General features: G+C 44.6%; 2 protein-coding genes across 3 annotated transcripts in view; both read right to left on the bottom strand.

Moving 5' to 3' along the window:
* The window catches only part of LOC139582615 (AN1-type zinc finger protein 3-like), a 23,600-nt gene extending 8,926 nt beyond the window's left edge, over window positions 1–14,674 (bottom strand). For both annotated transcript variants that reach the window (XM_071412758.1, XM_071412759.1), the window contains exons 1-4: window positions 11,848–14,674; window positions 11,394–11,752; window positions 8,758–8,798; window positions 1,194–1,397 (exon numbers count right to left, since the gene is read on the bottom strand). In XM_071412758.1, the coding sequence (XP_071268859.1) occupies window positions 1,194–1,397; window positions 8,758–8,798; window positions 11,394–11,458 (310 nt within the window). In that variant the 5' untranslated portion in view covers window positions 11,459–11,752; window positions 11,848–14,674. The remainder of the gene's footprint in view (window positions 1–1,193; window positions 1,398–8,757; window positions 8,799–11,393; window positions 11,753–11,847) is intronic.
* Window positions 13,002–23,746, bottom strand: LOC139582614 (BTB/POZ domain-containing protein 9-like). Its single transcript, XM_071412757.1, has 11 exons — window positions 23,548–23,746; window positions 22,313–22,531; window positions 21,757–22,120; window positions 21,283–21,550; window positions 19,266–19,485; window positions 18,133–18,252; window positions 17,933–18,042; window positions 15,385–15,574; window positions 15,147–15,254; window positions 14,972–15,050; window positions 13,002–14,877 (listed from the first exon to the last, which is right to left on the bottom strand). The coding sequence occupies exons 2-11, from the start codon at window positions 22,498–22,500 to the stop codon at window positions 14,695–14,697; spliced, it is 1,830 nt and encodes a 609-aa protein (XP_071268858.1). The 5' UTR covers window positions 22,501–22,531; window positions 23,548–23,746; the 3' UTR covers window positions 13,002–14,694.

Below are 23,746 nucleotides of genomic sequence, written 5' to 3'. Positions count from 1 at the left end.
AAGTAATTGCCAAAGACTCCAATCATCCAAGTCAGACTGTTCTCTCTGCTACTGCACCGCAAGCGGTACCGGAGCACCAGGTCTAGGTCCAAAAAGCTCCTTAACAGCTTCTACCCACAAGACTGCTGAACAATGAATCAACTGGCCACCCAGACTATTTACATAGACACCCCCTCAACGCTCCTTTGTTTTTACACTGCTGCTACTCGCTGTTTATTATCTATGCAGTCACTTTACCCCTACCTACATGTACAAATTACCTCAACTAACCTGTACCCCCACACATTGACTTGGTACCGGTACCCCCTGTATAAAGCCTCGTTATTGTTGTGTAATCTTGTTACTTTTAGATTTGATTTATTTAGTAAATATTTTTTTGAACTGCATTGTTGGTTAAGGGCTTCTCAGTAAGAATTTCACGGTAAGGTCTACACCTGTTGTATCCGACGCATGTGACAAAAACAATTTGATCTTTAGTGACTACAACGTCCCATCCGAAAGACAGCACCCTACACAGGGTAATGTCCCCAATCACTGCCCTGGGGAAATGGGATTCTTAATTTATATATATACACCAGAGGAAAGAGTGCCTCCTACTGGTCCTCCAACACCACATCCAGCAGCATCTGGTCTTCTAGCCAGGGACTGACCAGGACTAACACTGCACAGCTTCAGAGGCAAGCCAGCAGTGGGATGCAGGGTGGTATCATGCATAAAAATGGTCAGTTGACCATTATCTTGGCTAGCATGGCTAGAAGAGATCTCAGTGACTTTGAAAGAGAGATTTCAAAAAGGGCATTGGGGTTTGAAGGGTGGGTGTGTGTGTGTGTCAGTCTCAACTCAATTTAAGTATTCAAATAAGTTCATATTAATACTATTCAAAACTTTCTCCAAATAATTGTTTCCAAATATCCCTAGGACCAAACAGACCTAGGTTCAAATCTGAGTATTTAAAAATACACTTAAGTATTTCCTAATACATTTCCAAATATTCAACTACTTGTATTTTCAAATAAAAAAATATTTAAATACTTTCTTCAAAATCTATGTGAAAGTAATTGAAATACCATAAATAGTATTTGAACCCAGGTCAGATTGAATGACTAAAAATGAACTCAGCTATAGTAATTAATTCAAAGGTTTCAGAAAGTGCAACATCTCAAAACTCTTAAGTTGTGGACCCTTCATCTTACCATCCTGTGTATTGGATAACATGGGGACAGGGTCTTCGGTTGATGCAGATGGCTGCTCGGAGCTAGTGAGTGGCGACGACAATAGGGATTGGCTACTTTTGCTGCTGCTACTCATCTCGCTATTGAAGACAGCCGATTGGGTACTCCCAGTGCTTGGGCTGGGTTTTGGGGCACAGTCCTCATCCGTCTGCTTCTTCTCGATATCTGAAAGACAGATGAAATATAATGCTTTTTAGTGCCCCCAAGCACCACATACATCGGCTCTTGACAGACCAGCTGCTTCAATACATCAACACCACCATGCCGGAAACCCTAGACCCACTCCAATTCGCATACAGATGACACAATCGCACTCCACACTGCCCTTTCCCACCTGGACAAAAGGAACACCTATGTGAGAATGCTGTTCATTGACTACAGCTCAGCGTTCAACATCATTATTATTATTATTATTTTTTTTTTTCACCTTTATTTAACCAGGTAGGCTAGTTGAGAACAAGTTCTCATTTGCAACTGCGACCTGGCCAAGATAAAGCATAGCAGTGTGAACAGACAACACAGAGTTACACATGGAGTAAACAATAAACAAGTCAATAACATGGTAGAAAAAAAGAGAATCTATATACAATGTGTGCAAAAGGCATGAGGTAGGCAATAAATCGAATAATTACAATTTAGCAGATTAACACTGGAGTGATAAATCATCAGATGATCATGTGCAAGAAGAGATACTGGTGTGCAAAAGAGCAGAAAAGTAAATAAATAAAAGCAGTATGGGGGGTGAGGTAGGTAAATTGGGTGGGTAGTTTACAGATGGACTATGTACAGCTGCAGCGATCGGTTAGCTGCTCGGATAGCAGATTTTTAAAGTTGTTGAGGGAGATAAAAGTCTCCAACTTCAGAGATTTTTGCAATTCGTTCCAGTCGCAGGCAGCAGAGAACTGGAAGGAAAGGCGTCCAAATGAGGTTTTAGCTTTAGGGATGATCAGTGAGATACACCTGCTGGAGCGCGTGCTGCGGGTGGGTGTAGCCATCGTGACCAGTGAACTGAGATAAGGCGGCACTTTACCTAGCATAGCCTTGTAGATGACCTGGAGCCAGTGGGTCTGACGACGAACATGTAGCGAGGGCCAGCCGACTAGGGCATACAGGTCGCAGTGGTGGGTCGTATAAGGTGCTTTAGTAACAAAACTAATGGCACTGTGATAAACTGCATCCAGTTTGCTGAGTAGAGTGTTGGAAGCTATTTTGTAGATGACATCGCCGAAGTCGAGGATCGGTAGGATAGTCAGTTTTACTAGGGTAAGTTTGGCGGCGTGAGTGAAGGAGGCTTTGTTGCGGAATAGAAAGCCGATTCTTGCTTTGATTTTGGATTGGAGATGTTTGATATGAGTCTGGAAGGAGAGTTTGCAGTCTAGCCAGACACCTAGGTACTTATAGATGTCCACATATTCTAGGTCGGAACCGTCCAGGGTGGTGATGCTAGTCGGGCGTGCGGGTGCAGGCAGCGAACGGTTGAAAAGCATGCATTTGGTTTTACTAGCGTTTAAGAGCAGTTGGAGGCCACGGAAGGAGTGTTGTATGGCATTGAAGCTCGTTTGGAGGTTAGATAGTACAGTGTCCAAGGAAGGGCCGGAAGTATATAGAATGGTGTCGTCTGCGTAGAGGTGGATCAGGGAATCGCCCGCAGCAAGAGCAACATCATTGATGTATACAGAGAAAAGAGTCGGCCCGAGAATTGAACCCTGTGGTACCCCCATAGAGACTGCCAGAGGACCGGACAACATGCCCTCCGATTTGACACACTGAACTCTGTCTGCAAAGTAGTTGGTGAACCAGGCAAGGCAGTCATTAGAAAAACCGAGGCTACTGAGTCTGCCGATAAGAATATGGTGATTGACAGAGTCGAAAGCCTTGGCCAGGTCGATGAAGACGGCTGCACAGTAATGTCTTTTATCGATGGCGGTTATGATATCGTTTAGTACCTTGAGCGTGGCTGAGGTGCACCCATAACCGGCTCGGAAACCGGATTGCACAGCGGAGAAGGTACGGTGGGATTCGAGATGGTCAGTGATCTGTTTGTTGACTTGGCTTTCGAAGACCTTAGATAGGCAGGGCAGGATGGATATAGGTCTGTAACAGTTTGGGTCCAGGGTGTCTCCCCCTTTGAAGAGGGGGATGACCGCGGCAGCTTTCCAATCCTTGGGGATCTCAGATGATACGAAGGAGAGGTTGAACAGGCTGGTGATAGGGGGTGCGACAATGGCGGCGGACAGTTTCAGAAATAGGGGGTCCAGATTGTCAAGCCCAGCTGATTTGTATGGGTCCAGGTTTTCCAGCTCTTTCAGAACATCTGCTATCTGGATTTGGGTAAAGGAGAAGCTGGGGAGGCTTGGGCGAGTAGCAGCGGAGGGGGCGGGGCTGTTGGCCAAGGTTGGAGTCGCCAGGAGGAAGGCATGGCCAGCCATTGAGAAATGCTTGTTGAAGTCTTCGATTATCACGGATTTATCGGTGGTGACCGTGTTACCTAGCCTCAGTGCAGTGGGCAGCTGGGAGGAGGTGCTCTTGTTCTCCATGGACTTTACAGTATCCCAGAACTTTTTGGAGTTAGAGCTACAGGATGCAAATTTCTGCTTGAAAAAGCTGGCCTTTGCTTTCCTGACTGACTGCGTGTATTGGTTCCTGACTTCCCTGAACAGTTGCATATCGCGGGGGCTCTTCGATGCTATTGCAGTTCGCCACAGGATGTTTTTGTGCTGGTCGAGGGCAGTCAGGTCTGGAGTGAACCAAGGGCTATATCTGTTCTTGGTTCTGCATTTTTTGAACGGAGCATGCTTGTCTAATATGGTGAGGAAGTAACATTTAAAGAATGACCAGGCATCCTCAACTGACGGGATGAGGTCAATATCCTTCCAGGGTACCCGGGCCAGGTCGATTAGAAAGGCCTGCTCGCAGAAGTGTTTTAGGGAGCGTTTGACAGTGATGAGGGGTGGTCGTTTGACCGCGGACCCGTGGCGGATACAGGCAATGAGGCAGTGATCACTGAGATCTTGATTGAAGACAGCAGAGGTGTATTTGGAGGGCAGGTTGGTCAGGATAATGTCTATTAGGGTGCCCATGTTTACGGATTTAGGGTTGTACCTGGTGGGTTCCTTGATGATTTGTGTGAGATTGAGGGCATCAAGCTTGGATTGTAGGACTGCCGGGGTGTTAAGCATATCCCAGTTTAGGACACCTAACAGAACAAACTCTGAAGCTAGATGGGGAGCGATCAATTCACAGATGGTGTCCAGGGCACAGCTGGGAGCTGAGGGGGGTCGGTAGCAGGCGGCAACAGTGAGAGACTTATTTCTGGAGAGATTAATTTTTAAAATTAGAAGTTCGAACTGTTTGGGCATAGACCTGGAAAGTATGACAGAACTTTGCAGGCTATCTCTGCAGTAGATTGCAACTCCTCCCCCTTTGGCAGTTCTATCTTGACGGAAAGTGTTATAGTTGGGTATGGAAATCTCAGAATTTTTGGTGGCCTTCCTAAGCCAGGATTCGGACACGGCAAGGACATCAGGGTTGGCAGAGTGTGCTAAAGCGGTGAGTAAGGCAAACTTAGGGAGGAGGCTTCTGATGTTGACATGCATGAGGCCAAGGCTTTTTCGATCACAGAAGTCAACAAATGAGGGTGACTGGGGACATGCAGGGCCTGGGTTTACCTCCACATCACCCGAGGAACAGAGGAGTAGTAGGATGAGGGTGCGGCTAAAGGCTATCAAAACTGGTCGCCTAGAGCGTTGGGGACAAAGAATAAAAGGAGCAGATTTATGGGCGTGGTAGAATAGATTCTGGGCATAATGTGCAGACAGGGGTATGGTGGGGCGTGGGTACAGCGGAGGCAAGCCCAGGCACTGGGTGATGATAAGAGAGGTTGTATCTCTGGACATGCTGGTCTCAATGGGTGAGGTCACCGCATGTGTGGGGGGTGGGACAAAGGAGGTATCGGAGGTACGGAGAGTGGAACTACGGGGTCCATTGCAAACCAAAACAATGATAACTAGCCTGAACAACAGTATGCAAGGCATATTGATATTTGAGGGAGACATACAATAAGGCATAAAGTGATTGCAGGTCTTGATTGGGAGAGCTAGCTAAAACAACAGGTGAGATAACAGCAGCTAGTCAGTTAACACAGCAGCAGCAGGTAAAAATGGTCGACGGCTAGGCAGAGAGGGTCGGATTAACTACACACAGATCCTGAGTTAAAGCACAGAGCCGACAGATAAAACACAAATAAACGGAATGGAGTACCGTGAATTAATGGACAGTCAAGCAAGCATCAGCTATGTAGCCAAGTGATCATAGTGTCCAGGGGGCAGCCGTAGATGGAGCAGTGAGGCCTCCACTAAGCTAGCCCGCGGCGTAAGATTGTTCGATAGACCTGTTCAGATAGCAGCCGATATGCTCAAGACAGCTAACGATTAGCGGGCCGCAGTTAGCATATGGGCGTTCAGGTTACGTCGCGATGGAGGGGCCAGTTGAATAACTCCCTCGGGCAGATAACGTCGGTATCCCAGTCGTGAAGGCCCGGTGGGGCTCCGCATCGGCAGTAAAACGGGTCCGGATAGGTGATTGTAGCCCAGGAGTGGCTGATGGAACTCTTCAGCTGGCTAGCTCCGGGATAATTGGTGTTTGCTCCGGAATTGATGTTAGCCAATAGTCACTCGGATAGCAGCTAGTTAGCTGCAAGATCCAGGTGTAAATGTCCAGAGCTTGCGGTAAAAATCCGGGGATATGGAGAGAGAATAGGTCTGGTATGCTCTGGTCTGAGTCGCGTTGTACAAAACTGGCAATAGTTTTCCGAGCTAAAGGATAGCTGATAAGCGCTAGCTGTGGTTAGCTGAACTACTCACGTTAGCTTGTGAGCTGGCTAACTTCTGGCTAGATGAATAACTCCCTCGGGCAGATAACGTCGGTATCCCAGTCGTGAAGGCCCGGTGGGGCTCCGCATCGGCAGTAAAACGGGTCCGGATAGGTGATTGTAGCCCAGGAGTGGCTGATGGAACTCTTCAGCTGGCTAGCTCCGGGATAATTGGTGTTTGCTCCGGAATTGATGTTAGCCAATAGTCACTCGGATAGCAGCTAGTTAGCTGCAAGATCCAGGTGTAAATGTCCAGAGCTTGCGGTAAAAATCCGGGGATATGGAGAGAGAATAGGTCTGGTATGCTCTGGTCTGAGTCGCGTTGTACAAAACTGGCAATAGTTTTCCGAGCTAAAGGATAGCTGATAAGCGCTAGCTGTGGTTAGCTGAACTACTCACGTTAGCTTGTGAGCTGGCTAACTTCTGGCTAGCTTCTGTTGTAGATTTCGGATACGAGGTGAATAATACCTTTGAGGAGAAAAAAAAACACATCCGCACCACATTTGGTGAGGTAGGTTGCAGGAGAGTGTTTTGAAGTTGAGTTTTTAAGAAGAAAAAAATATATATAAAAAGAAATGCGAAGAAAAATATATACACGGGACAGGACGAGGACAAAGGACATCTGACTGCTACGCCATCATAGTACATTTACATTTACATTTAAGTCATTTAGCAGACGCTCTTATCCAGAGCGACATACCCACGAAGCGCATCACTAAGGACCCTGGGACTAAACACCTCCCACTGCAACTGGATCCTGGACTTCCTGATTGGCTGCCCCCCAGGTGGTAAGGGTAGACAACACCTGCCATGCTGATCCTCAATACTGGGGCCCCTCAGGGGTGTGTGCTTAGTCCCCTCCTGTACTCCCCATTCACCCACGACTGCATGGCCAAGCACGACTCCAACACCATCAAGTTTGCTGACGACAACAGTGGTAGGCCTGATTACCGACAACGATGAGACAGCCTATAGGGAGGTCAGAGTCAGAGACAACAACCTCTCTCTCAATGTGAGCAAGACAAAGGAGCTGATCGCGGACTATAGGAAAAGGAGGGCCGAACAGGCCCCCATTAACATTGACGGGGATTAAGTGGAACGGGTTTGAGAGCTTAAAGTTCCTTGGTGTACACATCACCAACTAACTATCATGGTCCAAACGCACCAAGACAGTCGTGAAGAGGGCACACCTTTTCTCCCTCAAGAGACTGAAAAGATTTGGCATGGGTCCCCAGATCCTCAAATTTCTACAGCTGCACCATCAAGAGCATCCTGACCGGTTGCTTCACCACCTGGCATGGCAACTGCTCGGCATCTGACCGTAAGGCGCTACAGAGGGTAGTGCGTACGGCTCAGAACATCACTGGGGCCAAGCTTTCTGCCATCCAAGATCTATATACTAGGCGGTGTAAGAGGAAGACCCAAAGTAATTGTCAAAGACTCCAGTCACCCAAGTCAGACTGCTCTCTGCTACCGCACGGCAAGCGGTACCAGAGCGCCAAGTCTAGGACCAAAAGGCTCCTTGACAGCTTCTACCCCCAAGCTATAAGACTGCTGATCAATTAATCAAATGGCCACCCGGACTAATTCCATTAACCCCCACCCCCTCGTTTTATACACTGCTGCTACTCGTTTATTATCTATGCAGTCACTTGACAAATTACCTCTACTAACCTGTACCCCTTGTATGTACCCCTTGTTAAGGAATGTTAATGTGTTAACTTTTAGATTTGATTAAATTGTTTTACTTTATTTAGTAAATATTTTCTTAGCTCTATTTCTTGAACTGCATTGTTGGTTAAAGTCTTGTAAGTAAGCATTTCACAGTAAGGTCTACACCTGTTGTACTCGGCACGTGACAAAACATTTGATTTGGCGCACACAAACATACACGTGGGGGCATGCATCACCACCCCCCCACCCCCAAGATGCCAATCATAAACTCAAAATGACCATATTTTAGGCTACCAGGGTCTATCCATCAACTCCCCATACCATGAGGGCAGCACAAGCTTAAAAAGCAGCGGGGGTCATCTCTTAATCCTCCATAGAACTCATTTCTGCTGTCGCTGTGCTCTTGTGTATCAAATCTATTCTAAGCAATGCTGCCCCCTTAGGTGCCGTCTTCACCGAGCTCACTCGTTTCCATGGACACTGCCAGAGTTCCACGCCTCCCAAAAAGGACTACAGAAGCCAGTCACAAAACTTCAGTCACAATCTCAATTTTACAGCTGCAATCATTTACCACAGCAGGCTTGAGAGTCAACACCCTGACATACAGGCATGCATGATATCAGACCTGGGTGAATATTTTCCCTGACACCCATCTTACTCATTCTTGAGAGATCGCCATTATGCCAGTAAGAAGTGCATCTGGAAATAGGTTTAGGGCCCTTTCTGGATTCTGAAAATAGCCTAATATTTTTTTTACAGCATGCCTATGGAATATTTCACAGGGATTTTTATACCATAAGGGGAAACACTTTACTTCTACAAAATATGTCTAACGAACTAAGTTGGCTATTCGAAAGTGTTAAAAACAGCAGAGACATCACACGAGGCAGACATCTGCACACCCCCTCCTGATGTCTCAGGTACACACAGAGCTCTGCAACATAACAGAAACCCATTGTCCACACATATGGGAAGGCTTACCAGCAAAACATTTTGAGCAGAGGTTCATGGTTTTACTGGACCTGGGGAGAGATAAAAATAAAAATCAGTCACAGAAAGATGGTACCAAGCCCACTAAACAATTTGTCAACGCAATCTGCCCCTCTTATTTGCAGCTAAACAAATAAAAACATGCATGACTATTTCAATTCCTCTCAGGACACTCAAACATGACCCATTTTTTGTACCCAGACAGTCTGATGGACCTACGAGGTTGCCATAGCTACAGAGTGAGTGAAAACAAGCTGATGGCAGGGGTGACAGATGACAGAAAGTCATGGCAGGGAAGAAGAGAAGGGGGAAACAAACAAAGGCTATGGGGGAGGGGAATGTAAAGGGCATCACAAACCGTTCAAAAGGGAAGGAGCACAAGGTTGTAATAAAGTGGATCTTTTTTACAGCAACAAATGAGTGACAGGTAGACCAACATCCCTTTGATCTTATCCCTCATTGGTTAAGAAGCTAATCAATCCAGGCTAAGCAGATGTGTGGCGAGGCCATCCTGACAGGCTTTGACTTTTAGGACAACTGACCAACAGCCAGTGAGGGGTCATTACTGACTGGAGTAGGCTAGTCAACAACATGGATAGTTCCAACAACATCGTTGTGGATCAATCACATTTTTGCAATACTGTATACATTACAAGATGCTTTGGTCAGAAATAGGCTAGACACAATCTAGACCTATATAGAAAACCAAACGTCAAAGCAGACAGGTTCTCTCCTCTCACAATCCTAATCATGTAGAATAGGCCAACGCAACACATGGCAGACTAAACTCCATGATACATACATGCAAACAAACCAAACCCTTCCATGTAACATCAAAAACATGTATTTTTTTGTTGAGTAGAACATCTTCCACTAAACATGTAGCATTTTCAGGCTTTCCTTTGAATGCCTCCCTCAATGACATCATGTTTCCAGAGGTTGGCTAATGGTTGTTCTCATTCTGGACGTCTCTGACACTCACAATGCTGGAACGTTTCTGTTTAGGGCTCTGTGATCACTGTCAATATGGGAGAGGCTGGAACTAAGGTATTCAGCCCATTGTGCCCTTTGGAGGGAACGTGACCAATGCAGTGTTCCAATTGACTTGGGATACATTTAGGACTCATCCTACCATGACCTTAACAGCAACTTCCCCACATACATCACATGTCATTCAGCGGTACAGTGTCTAGGCCCATACCTAGAAAAGCCTCCATCATAGAAGTGAGTTCTGACCGGCCCCATGCTAGCTTAATCCTTGAATCCTTTCACTGCATTGAAGACTTGTTTGCCTACCCACTTTCAGTTTACGCATCATAACCGAATGCCTCGTCTTCCTAAGGGCTTCCGCTGAGCTAACATGTTGATCAAAACATATCAGTCTAGAATGGTCTGTCCAATGGACAGTGTCCATAGAAATCTATGGGCCTGTCATTATCAAAGACTGTCCTTCGCACTCAGTCACAATTTTATGCACCATGTAAGAACTGACCAAAAACAGAAAGGCACTGCAAATTCATCCCGGATTTCTTGAAACTAGCCAACTTCTAAATGCTAAGCCTATATCCTGCAGTGTTGAGATATAGACACCCCTCCCAATGTTTAATGAGGCATAGCCTGCCATGACAGACAGCCCTAGTCAACAGCAATACTCAAACTGAACAGGATGTGTTCATGGCTCTGGCTGTAAGCAGGCATACTCTAAAAAGAGATATAGGTCTAACACACAAGGGAAGGGCTACAAGGAAAGAACGCCTGAGGCCTTCAGAGGGGAAAACTGACAAGCTTCAGACACCTCAAACGGGGTGTGGACTGTAGGAGCAGTAAACAGGCTGCCGATTGCGTCACCTGACGTTGACAGATGTGAGCAAACTGAATTACTCACATGTAGCCTAAGCAAAGTTTCCAACAAACGGATGTTCCGGTTCAGGGATACAACCATTTTCAACCTTGCTTCCTTTTCCGCTGAAAAACAGTAGACCACTAGGCTACCTGCCCCGAAGAGCCTCAGTGTGACTAGTAGAGTGCATGGGACGAAATAGATGGGCAGGGTTTTGGTAATAAAATTCCCCATACAGGATTAACTGCCCAGTTCAAACAAATCAACCATTTTTTATTCCTAGCACAGGCTATAATCTTTGCTTGGTCCCTTTATTTCACAAAGGAGACTGGAATGTGAGGGAGGAACGTGCTTAAACTCGATGATTGTGGTTACACTATAATGACAGTCGGGGGAACATTGGATAAAGTGTCCAACGTTTCATCTTCAGTTAGGATATCACAGCTATATGACTGGCTACATTTCCATTTAAGGAGACATAACTAGCCGAACTAGACCGAATAATAGCATAGACCACATCAGATTCTAACCAGAAAACGTAAAACATTCAAAACCAGAGTTGTAAAATCATGCTCTGGAGACTTCACGCTTTGATAGAACTACACTCACGGACAGAGGGGAAATATATAAAAACATTCAGATCAGTTGTGTAGCTAGCTCGGCTACCAACTTATCCCCAACCCCCACCCGGTCTGCCCAACAATGGATTTAGTCTAGGCGACATTAATTACCATCCCCACATTAACCCATATCCACAACAAATAATACATGATGTGCGACATCTTACCCCCAAAATCCACAGGGACACCGAGTTGGTAAAGGTTTGCTGCGCTCACTACCAGTATCCCCCATGTCTTCAATAAAATGATGGTACGCAAGGCTGGGGAGGAGACAGGGGCCTTGTCTTTGTCAAGGATCTTCAGCCAACTCAAATCTATGATATCCGCTTCTATAAATAGTCCTCGGTCAATTTGGACAAAGAAGGTGGATGGCTTTGCCGACACGAGCGGCCACAGGGATCCAAATAGTCATAAACTGCTCTGTTTGGATGAATTGAGCATTCAAGTGTCCACACCGGACTCAACGCAATCAGCTGGAGCTCCGCTACTACGAATAGCCAGAGGGGGTGTCAGTGCTTTATCCAACCTGTAACATGAACCACACAAATACAACATTACAATAAATATTTCCAACAATCTCAATATTATCACACGTATTCGACACAGCGTATAAGCAGTTACCTCGTTATCATTCCACTATAGTACACCGTGTGCTGCGTCCCTCTCCGCGGGACCACCCTATTTATCTTGCCTGTGGGGGCAGTCTGGCCTCAAAGACTATACGTATTATACAGCGGGCCGACATGTACAAAGTAATCAGATCAGGAAACTACGGGTACCTGACCCTCATTATGGCTCACATTTAGAATAAAAGGTGCACTGTGCCCTATCAATAGAATCAAAATGGCGTGCATTGAACACAATCCCCAGTGTTTCAGATTCCTGCGTAACGAGGTCAATGAACTATATAGGAACCAACTGGGACGACAGGCATTATGGTCGAAAATAAAAGGGGGATGTGGGTGAGCTAACGAATGTATGCTCGCCGACACACAAGCAACTATTTAGATTTATGCATTTTAAACACATGTAATATAAAACAGTTTATTTATTTCACGGTTTAAATTGAACAATAAGTATTACAAAGTGCGATATTTAATATGCTTTGAAGCAGGAGGATCACAAAATCCATTCCACGTCAGAGTAGTAATTACACACATTATTCGAAGTATATAAAAAAAATATTGTGAAAGTTGTAATTGCAGTGCTTGAAATGCATTCTTCAGAGAAAGTGTTGGAATCTATTCACTCCAATGATGTGTGTATATATAAATAAGGGATGGGAAACTAGTCCTCTGGGCCTGATTGGTGACACACTTTTACCCCAGGTAACACACCGGACTCCAATAATCAACTAATCATGGTCTTCAGTTTAGAACATACTTAGTTTAATCAGGTGTGTTAGCAATAAGACTGGAGAACATGTGTGACACCAATTAAGCCCCAGAGAAATGGAATTTCCCATCCCTGATATAATTCATTGATTCCCTCCCAGTTGTAGTCAAACCTCTCCTTGGGGACCCCAGCCTTTCCATGCGTTCGATCTATTCCACAGCTAGCACAACTGATTCAACTTGCCAACTAATCATCATGCTCTTGACTAGGTCAATCAGGTGAGCTAGTTCAGGCCTGCAACTAAATTGTGAAACCTCTTGGGGTCCCCCGAGGAGAGGTTTGAGAAACACTGGTCTAACTCCTCCCTCGAGAGAGTTGGACAGCTTTCTGATAATATTAGTGTCGTGTAAAACATGTCAAAATACAAAGACATACATGAGTCAAGATGACAAGTTTAATACAGCATTGTTTAAAAGCTTGATTGCCAGCTGGTAGGGTGTCATGAGGATGGATGTCCAAGGCTGCATTCAACACCTGTATTAATCAGCAATGTTAAAAACATTTGGTCTTTCAAGTTTGAGGGTTGCTAAAGCGAATTACTGCAAAATAAGTCGTAGGACATAATGCCGTTTCCATACATTTGGGCCACTAACATTTGCCATACGCAGTATTTGAAAAAAAAACTTTCTTGGTGCCCACTAGAGTAGTGCAAACTTTGACTTTACAAATCAATCACCATTATTTGAACAGTGAAACATTGAGGCATTTCTGCTGAATCTCTATCAACATCTACAAAAGAGACCTCTTTTGAAAAGAAATACCACTGTATGGTTATGGCAGTGATATAGAATAACACACAAGCAACCGCCAGCAATGATGATATAGTACATTGACAGTAATGACGTTATTATACTAAGAAAATACAACAAAATGCAATCAAAACTATTCAGGAACGAGAATGGAAAATATAGATATGAGAAAGGTAATCTGCTTTCTACTAACAGTAATTTACTTTAAGTCAATGTTCATCCCTCGTGCAATAGCAGCAATGTGAAAATATCAAAAAGATTGGTCAAATCTACACAAAAGCTACCAAAATAGCAAAGGAGATACAAGAAAAGAGGAAAGAGCCATATTAAGAGCCAGGAAACTAAAGAAACTAAAGGTGAGGGAGGATAGGAAGCATAGCATTGATAAATCGTTGAGCCAAAATAAAACCACACAAACAAAATCATAGACAAGTGAGAGGTAAACACAAGCAGCAATTGAAATGTTCCTCAAAAGGTCAGGATAATAAAATGACAAAAACAAATCCATTCATGGAAATAGCTATTACCAGCACTGTACAGTTTTCCTGTGTTAGAAGCCCTAGACAACTTTCTTACAGTAAATATGGGGAACAATAAAGTGACAAATATAGTTAGACTCTGCAAATAAACCATAAATATCGCTTAGGAATATACCAAACAATTTGAAGCAAGACATTGAAGTGCTGCTCAGCCATACTACTGTAAGCCAAGACAGTAATAGTCTTTTAGCCCAAGGGGGGGTGAAGCGAATGAATTCAGCAAATAAAAACAATAGGTGAACATGATCATTCTAGTTAACCAACAAGTGCAAATACACTACTTAAAAAGCATAGAAGTTATGACAAATGTCAAAATATAATTTTTGGACATACAAGTAAAAACTTGTTCCAATTGTGATTGTTCATTTTTTTTTTAAATGATAAGAAAAACATTAAGGTGATATTATTGCCAACATCACTGCTGTATTGCATTGGTTAATCTTTGGACAAGCAGTACTGCTTCAACCTCCACTGTCTGGATAGCACCTGGACCATAGGCGTTTGAAAAGTTCTAATTGAGTACCCTTAAACTGGCTACAAATTTTTGCCAATATCTTCATGGAAAATGCATGGACAAATTTACTCCATAGCCTTTTTTCCCCAACATTGCCTATCATTTCAGACAGGGAGGACTGTATGAGCGCCCTAAAAACATGTTCATCATTACAATAGAAGCCAATCTTTTATCAAAATGGATAGTATGCTTAGCAGCATTTTAGCAGTGCATCCTGTGTAATAGATAAAGGTTGTGCAAAATGGTGGCCTTGAGGGTTTCTCCTTTTCTCTCAGAGGTGGGGTTGTGAGGAGGTGGAGGATGAGGAGGGCAGGGAGGGGAGCAGGCTGTGGGTACGGGAGGGCAGAACAGGTCTGGGGTTCTGGGACGTGGAACTGGACTCCTGCCCAGGACTACCCTCTTTCACCTCTGCGTCAGACTGGGCCGGACACTCAAAGTGGACACAATGGAACACCTGAAAAACAAAGCCAAACGGAGAATGAGGAAAGGCTATAAACACAAAAATGACGGCAGATAAAAAAATGACGGCTTTTTTGCAATCCTCTCACCTCGTTTGCGGAGTTGTGAGTTCCTACGATGCGGATAAAAGAGGCAGGCTGCTTGTCGAATTTGAGCGTCTGCCACGACCTGTTGAAGAAAAACAAGACTTAAAAGATCTCAAAATGGACAGATTTGTACAAAGATTATCTGAAGAGTATGGGAAAGGGTGACTGGGAGTCTTACCGACATGGCACCTTGGTGCGGTCCACCACCTTTGTCCACTCCTGCTGATTGGTGGAGACCTCAATGTAGTAACTGTAGGATCGCTCATCACAGTCCCACAGTAGTAGTCTGTCCAGATGGAAGAAAAAACTTTCTTTTTTTTAGCAACTGTGCAGACAGATTCAAAAACTCAGCAACAGTGAAAACACACACACACACACACACACAAATAAAAACACGTGTACGTACACACACACACCTTAAGGAGCCTATAGAGTAAGGCTGAGCCAGTTGGATGACGATGGCCCCAGAGCCCAGCTGGTGACAGGTGTAGCCAGAGTCCCAGTCGTAGTTGCGGGTGTCGCCGTTGAGCAGGGCGTTTCTGCTCCGACTCACCCCCTCGATGACACTGGAACAGGCCGCGATGGTAGCCATGTTCTCATTGGGGACTGCAGACATGAAAGTGATGGGAGAGAATTGCGAGAGGAGTTTTGAAATATTTGTTAAATCAGAGCAATTTAAATATGTATAAATGTAGTCTAAAATGTTGATCAATGTATTTTATAAATCATATACAGTGCATTCATTAAGTATTCAGACCCCCTGACTTTCACACTTGGTTACGTTAAGTCTTATTCTAAAATTGATTCATTTGTTCCCCCCCCCCTCAGTCTACACACAATACCCCGTAATGACAAAGCAAAAACAAATGTAGAAATTTTCGCAAATGTATTAAAATAAATAAATAAATGAATATTCAGACACTTTACTTTGTTGAAGCATCTCTGGCAGAGATTACCACTGCGAGTCTTCTTGGGTATGACGCAACAAGCTTGGCACACCTGCATTTGGGGAGTTTCTCCCATTCTTCTCTGCAAATCCTCTTACATGCTGACCAGACCGGACACGTCGCGTGCGCGAGCGTCGCAAAATACATTTAGAAATCCATGTTATTCAATTATTGCGCGTGTGCCAACGAGCGTCTGCGATGCCAAAGGCTAAAATAGAACTCTGTTCTATTTCTGACGCAGATCGCGCTGAAAGTCCTGCCTCTCCCATCTCCTCATTGGTTTATAGAAGCAGGTACCCACGTGCCATCTCCTCATTGGTTATACCCACGTGGGTGATTGAAAGACGAACTGTTTTGCCAGTCGTCGAGGTAATACTATGAAAGTTTAGATGCCGATCACCATATAAGTTCAAAGATGAAAAAGCCTGGAAGGAGGAGAGATGACTAGAAACGATTCGGTTGGCCGTTTTATGTGTGGATTAATTGTCGGAGTAGAGGACCTGCATTTCAGGTAAAATAACTCAATGTTTTTTCCCAGGACAAATTAGCTAGCAACAGCAAGTTAGCTAAATAGGACAAATTAGCAAGCAAGTGCAAGCTAACTAGCTAAATTGCCATACATGTTTAATGCTTTTCGACCTGGCCCCAAATTAATGTCATTGGTTCAGAGTTTGTTTTGATATTTTAACCTGTGTGTCGTGATCGCGTTTGGTGTAGGGGGACAAAATAAATGTATGCACGATAGCGCACGATGGCGCAGACGGTTTGGGTTCCGTGTTAGGCTCTGTCAGGTTGGATGGGGAGTCCGGGCTCTGGCTGGTCCACTCAAGGACATTCAGAGACTTGTCCCCGGAGCCACTCCTGCGTCGTCTTGGCTGTGTACTTAGGGTTGTTGCCCTGTTGGAAGGTGAACCTTCGCCCCAGTCTGACGCCCTGAGCGCTCTGGAGCAGGTTTTCATAAAGGATCTCGCTCTACCTTGCTCCGTTCATCTTTGCCTCAATCCTGACTAGTCTTCCAGTCAATGTCGCTGAAAAACATCCCCACAGCATGATGCTGCCACCACCATGCTTCACCGTAGTGATGGTGCCAGGTTTCCTCCAGACGTGAGGCTTGGCATTCAGACAAAATAGTTCAATCTTGGTTTTATCAGAGCAAAAAATCTTGTTTCTCATGGTCGGAGTCTTTAGGGGCCTTTTGGCAAACTCCAAGCGAGCGGCCTTGTGCCTTTCACTGAGGAGTGGCTTCCATCTGGTCACTCTACCATAAAGGCCAGATTTCTGGAGTGCTGCTTCTGGAAGGTTATACCATCTCCACAGAGAAACTCTGGAGCTCTGTCAGTGACCATCGGGTTCTTGGTCACCTCCCGGACCAAGGCCCTTTTCCCCTGATTGTTCAGTTTGGCCGGGCGGCCAGCTCTAGGAAGAGTCTTGGTGGTTCCAAACTTCTTCCATTTAAGAATGATGGAGGCCACTGTGTCCTTGGGGACGTTCAATGCTACAGAAATGTTTTGGTACCCTTCCCCAGATCTGTGCCTCGACAATCCTGTCTCGGAGCTCTACGGACAATTCCTTCGACCTCATGGCTTGGTTTTTGTTCTGACGTGCACTGTCAACTGTGGGACCTTATACATACAGGTGTGTGCCTTTCCAAATCATGTTTAATCAATTGAATTTGCCACAGGTGAACTCCAATCAAGTTGAAGAAACATCTCAAGGATGATCAATGGAAACAAGATGCACCTGAGCTCAATCTCGAGTCTTATAGCAAAGGGTCTGAATCCTTAAGTAAATAAGGGATCTGTTTGTTTATAAATTCTGTTTGTTTATAAATTATTAAAGCCTTTTATTGCTTTGTCATTATGTGGTATTGTGTTTAGACTGCTTGAGGATTTTTAATTATTTAATACATTTTTGAATAAGGCTGTAACGTAACAAAATGTACAAAAAGTCAAGGGGTCTGAATACTTTCTGAAGGCACTGTATAACACTGGTATTCTGGTTGATATTCTTGCCTTACCGAGAAGACCTTTTTCCAGAGTGAATGAGCGGTGTGTGAACATACACTCCAAACTCACTAGATGGAAGACCTTGTTGACAGAGTTATGCGTCCCTACAATGCGCACGTACCTGGGACACAAGGACACAATCACGCCTATGTTGTGGAACCAAAAGTCTAAATTGGTGCCAACCCTAAGAAAACCATAGGTAAAGATTTACCTGGCTACACGTGGTGTAAAGAAGAGGTTCTGCCAAGAGCGACACAGATACTTGGAATGGTCTACAACACGCATCCAATCCAGCTCATCCATGGACACTTCAATATAGTAAGAATAAGACCTGCTCAAATACAGAGAGAGGGTAATGGGCCATACATATCGCAGTGACCAAAGGGCAATTCCACATTAACAGAGTGATACTAGGACTCAGATTCTTTACCAAACAGTGCAGATGCAAAGTTTGGTAACAGAATGACGGCACAAAAAGCACAAACCATCATTCTGTTACCAAACTTCGCAACTGCACTGTTCTTCAAGTCAATGTGTTTTTGTAAAATTTTCTGTGGAGATTGTTAAAAGTAGTCATTATGCAAAGTGTTGTATGATTTGTTAAACTCCGCAATCATTGGTTTTTGTTTATGTTTTACATTTTTGTCATTTAGCAGATGCTCTTTTCCAAAATGACTTACAGTAGTGAGCACATACATTTTCATACTTTTTCTGTTTGACATACAGCATCACTCTGTCAGCGTGGAATTGCCCCAAAGCAATGTTGAAGAGTATCTCTATCTTTATGACAGTAATGTGATATCTCTCTCTCTCGCACACACACACGCACAGAGTACAAAGAGACACGCGCACACACGCAATTCAGACGCAAACAGAATGCACATACTCCCACTGACAAATAAAACTATTAGTTGCTGACTACTAGAAGAGGACCAGCAGAGACTGAGACCCACTGAGGATGCCGCGGTAGTTGAGGTCCATGTCGCGGCTCTCTGATCCTAGTGGTCTGTTCTCCTGGTCCTGCTACAGCCTGGTGGTCTACAGTTCATCACTCTGTTAACGTGGAATTGCCCCAAAGCAATGTTGAAGAGTATCTCTATCTTTATGACAGTAATGTGATATGAACATTACTTCAATATATAAAACACTATGAAAACATTGCTCATCAGTTGAGCGAAACCTTCAGAGAGAAAGGAATGTGCGTGATTGATTACAAGACAGTAAAACTGATCAAAATCACTGATCTGTAAATCACTTTGCATCCCAAAGAACTTATGTCATAAAGATAAGTAATTGTGCTTTGCTCAAACGGATCCCCTAAAACACACTGGATGTCTCTCTCACCGGCTGTCTCTGTCCCAGAGCAGGATGCGGATATGGTTGAGGATGTAGGCCTGACCCAGCTTAATCTGGAGGCCAGCGCAGCCATCCTCCTCTATGGGGTGTCTTGAAAAGCCGTGGTCCAAGTCGTAGTTCTGGGTGTCTCCGTCCAGCAGCGCTGACTTCAGCTCTCCCTTCACCACCTGGGCCCCATACTTCATAGTGGCAATATTCTCCTCTGGGACTGTAACACAAAGGCATCACATTGAATACATACAGTTGAAGTCAGAAGTTTACATACACCTTAGCCAAATAAATTTTAACTCAGTTTTTCACAATTCCTGACATTTAATCCTAGTAAAAATTCCCTATCTTAGGTCAGTTAGGATCACCATTTTATTTTAAGAATGTGAAATGTCAGAATAGTAGTAGAGAGAATGATTTATTTCAGCTTTTATTTCTTTCATCACATTCCCAGTGGGTCAGAAGTTTACATACACTCAATTAGTATTTGGTAGCATTGCCTTTAAATTGTTTAACTTGGGTCAAATGTTTTGGGTAGCCTTCCACAAGCTTCCCACAATAAGATGGGTGAATTTTGGCCCATTTCTCCTGACAGAGCTGGTGTAACTGAGTCAGTTTTGTAGGCCTCCTTGCTCACGCACGCTTTTTCAGTTCTGCCCACAAACTTTCTATGGGATTGAGGTCAGGGCTTTGTGATGGTCACTCCAATACCTTGACTTTGTTGTCCTTAAGTCATTTTGCCACAACTTTGGAAGTATGCTTTGAGTCACTGTCTATTTGGAAGACCCATTTGCGACCAAACTTTAACTTCCTGACTGAGGTCTTGAGATGTTGCTTCAATATATCCACATAATTTTCCATCCTCATGAAGCCATCTATTTTGTGAAGTGCACCAGTCCCTCCTGCAGCAAAGCAACCCCACAAGATGCTGCCATCCCCGTGCTTCACAGTTGGGATGGTTTTCTTTGGCTTGCAAGCCTCCCCCTTTTTCCTACAAACATAACGATGGTCATCATGGCCAAACAGTTCTATGTTTGTTTCATCAGACCAGAGAACATTTCTCCAAAAAGTACGATCTTTGTCCCCATGTGCAGTTGCAAACCGTAGTCTGGCATTTTTTGGCGGTTTTGGATCAATGGCTTCTTCCTTGCTGAGCGGCCTTTCAGGTTATGGCGATATAGGACTCGTTTTACTGTGGATATAGATACTTTTGTACCCGTTTCCTCCAGCATCTTCACAAGGTCCTTTGCTGTTGTTCTGGGATTGATTTGCACTTTTCGCACCAAAGTACGTTCATCTCTAGGAGACAGAACGAGTCTCCTTCCTGAGCGGTATGACGGCTGCGTGGTCCCATGGTGTTTGTACTTGAGTACTATTGTTTGTACAGATGAACATGGTACCGTCAGGCGTTTGGAAATTGCTCCCAAGGATGAACCAGACTTGTGGAGGTCTACATTTTCTTTTCTGAGGTCTTGGCTGATTTCTTTTGATTTTCCCATGATGTCAAGCAAAGAAGCAGAGTTTGAAGGTAGGCCTTGAAATAATCCACAGGTACACCTCCAATTGACTCAAATGATGTAAATTAGCCTATCAGAAGCTTCTAAAGCCATGGCATCATTTTCCAAGCTGTTTAAAGGTACAGTCAACTTACTGTATGTTAACTTCTGACCCACTCGAATTGTGATACAGTGAAATATAAATGAAACTACTTTGTGTCATGCACAAAGTAGATGTCCTAACCGACTTGCCAAAACTATAGTTTGTTATTAACAAGAAATTTGTGGAGTGGTTGAAAAAGGAGTTTTAATGACTCCAACCTAAGTCTATGTAAACTTCCGACTTCAACTGTGTCTCTCTCACACACACACACACACACACACACACACACACACACACACACACACACACACACACACACACACACACACACACACACACACACACACACACACACACTGACAAATAAAACTATTAGTTGCTGACTACTAGAACAGGACTAGCAGAGACTGAGACCCACTGAGGATGCCGCGGTAGTTGAGGTCCATGTCGCGGCTCTCTGAGCGCGTCTTGATGGCGTCCAGCAGGTCGTCTGGGCTGAGAAGTCCCGAGGGACGCACCACGTTTAGCATCTCCATCAGACTCATGAGCGGCAGCCGCACGGCCGACATCACTTCCTGCGTGGCGCCACCCTCCCCGGTCTGCCGGCACCAGCGACACAGCGCCTGGAAGATCTCCTTCTCGCTCGCTGCAAACGAGTCCCTCCGTACCACAGTCAGCAGAGCAGTCTGCACAGAGAGGATAGAAGCAGATTCAGTTCAGACTACTTCCTTTGATTCAGTCATCTGGGTTTTGTTCATTGGGGCACACAATGAAAATCGTTTGAAAACATTTTGCAACTGATTTTCTTTAATAGCAAGTCCAGGTAGTCCCCTTCCTGTTTCGATCCATGTTCTTCTATTAGTTTTTGATGAACGTGAACCTTCCTCCTCACCTTGGACAACGTGAGGAAGCCGTCCGAGGCCAGGACCTCCGGGGCATGCCGGTCCATGTAGGCGCAGCATGCTTCACTGAGCGCACCCAGAGAGTACAGGCTGGCCACGTCAAACACCAAACACACGTTGTGCGTGTGCAGGATGGTGCGCAGGAACTCAGAGGTGGAGTCCTCTAGTGGTTGGAGGCCGTAGCGGTGGGCCAGACCCAGGAAGTCCAGCAGCACCTCCTCGCGGGCTGAGCTGAGGCTAGCCCGGCCCGTGTAAAGGTAGTGGAGGAGCATGGAGAAAGCCTCGGCTCGGGTCTCCTCCAGTGTCACCTCCGCCTGCGGCTGGGACTCCTTCATCCCTCCATACAGCAGAGCTCTGGGGAAAAGGTTGTTAGACATTTCATAGACTGTTACTCAGTCTTCATTGTACACTATTACCTAAAATAATTTTAAGGTTATATTTAATCGCCAACTGTCCGACAGAGACAGTCATCTGACATTTCATGGGAAGCCAAGGACCTCATGCATTGCAAAGAAGAAAAAGAAAAAAGCATTCAAACAGGTGTACCTGAAGTAGTGACATCGTGCTGCCAAAATGACCCTATGGGCCGGGAAGCGTTTCTCCTCCACAATGAAGGTGACATCACTGTACTCTTCACCTGGAACCAAGGCGCCCAGCTGCTCTGATAGCAGGTGGATGTGGTCAATCTCTGACACAGAGGCCAGTGGACGCAAAGGATTGCTGTTGTTACTCATTGTGATTTGACTGGAGGCGTCTCACTAACATCTGACACAAGAGGAGAAAACATAGTTTGACAACCTGGGGTGTATTAACTACGCTTCTGTTGCAAAACATTTTGCAACAGATACAGTTTACTACAAAATGTGGAAAACGCAAACAATAGTTTGTATTTGACAAATTCAAACCCTCCCATAGAGAATGAGAGGCCTCAAGTGACCAAGACAGTTTTAGCATGGGCAGCACCATTGAGGACTTTCACCATTTTTAAGTTGTCAAATGGTGTCCTGGGATTTTCTATGGGTTAAGGAAGGATCACATGATTACATCTGGGTCATCAGGCAATTGAATCATACTTGTGAGCAAACGTTCCATAACTGCAGGGGGCTAACCTTGGCTTTATACCTGTAGACATAACTAGCTGTGTAACGTTATCTACTGTGTAATGCAACAATGATATTGTCCATTTAATAGGTAGCTAGATAATTAAGCAATAAGGTATATGGCCTATATGCTACGGCTAAAGGCTGTTCTTACCCACGACGCACCTCAGAGTGCCTGGATACAGCCCTTACTGTTGGACATTGGCCATATTTCCACCACAAACCCCCGAGGTGCCTTATAGCTATTAATAAACTGGTTACCAACGTAATTATACCAGTAAATAATATTTGTTTCTGTTCATAGGTACCCATTGGGGCGGCAGGTAGCCTAGTGGTTAGAGTGTTGGACTAGTAACCGAAAGATTGCAAGATCGAATCACCGAGCTGACAAGGTAAAAATCTGTCCTTCTGCCCCTGAACAAGGCAGTTAACCCACTGTCCCTATGCCGTCATTGAAAATAAGAATTTATTCACAACTGACTTGCCTAGTTAAATAAAGATACAATAAATTGTTTAAGGTCTGATATATCACGGCTTTCAGCCAATACGCATTCAGGGCTCGAACCACACGGTTTATAACCATACCAATAATCTAGCGAATCAATCAAAAAATGTCAGATAGCTGTATGACGCAGTCAAAGACGCAAACGCTTGGTTTTCACTTTCACCTGTGTGACATACCAGCACAATAAGCGTAGCTAGCTATCCCCTTTCGTTCTCCCTTCCACGAGAACAATTTCTTGAAGTTCTTTTCCCCTTTATTCAATCAAAACCGTGGGAATTAATGGCAAGTTTGCGTAAAAAATTAAATAATATGCAATCGGACTGAAAAAATTCCACCATCACAAACACAAATGGATTGGGTCACACCCGGATGTTG

The sequence above is a fragment of the Salvelinus alpinus genome, chromosome 8, assembly GCF_045679555.1.
Source record: "Salvelinus alpinus chromosome 8, SLU_Salpinus.1, whole genome shotgun sequence".
NCBI lineage: Eukaryota > Metazoa > Chordata > Actinopteri > Salmoniformes > Salmonidae > Salvelinus > Salvelinus alpinus.
The sequence above is the reverse complement of the archived record's forward strand: the minus strand, read 5'-3'. Positions and strand labels throughout refer to the sequence as shown.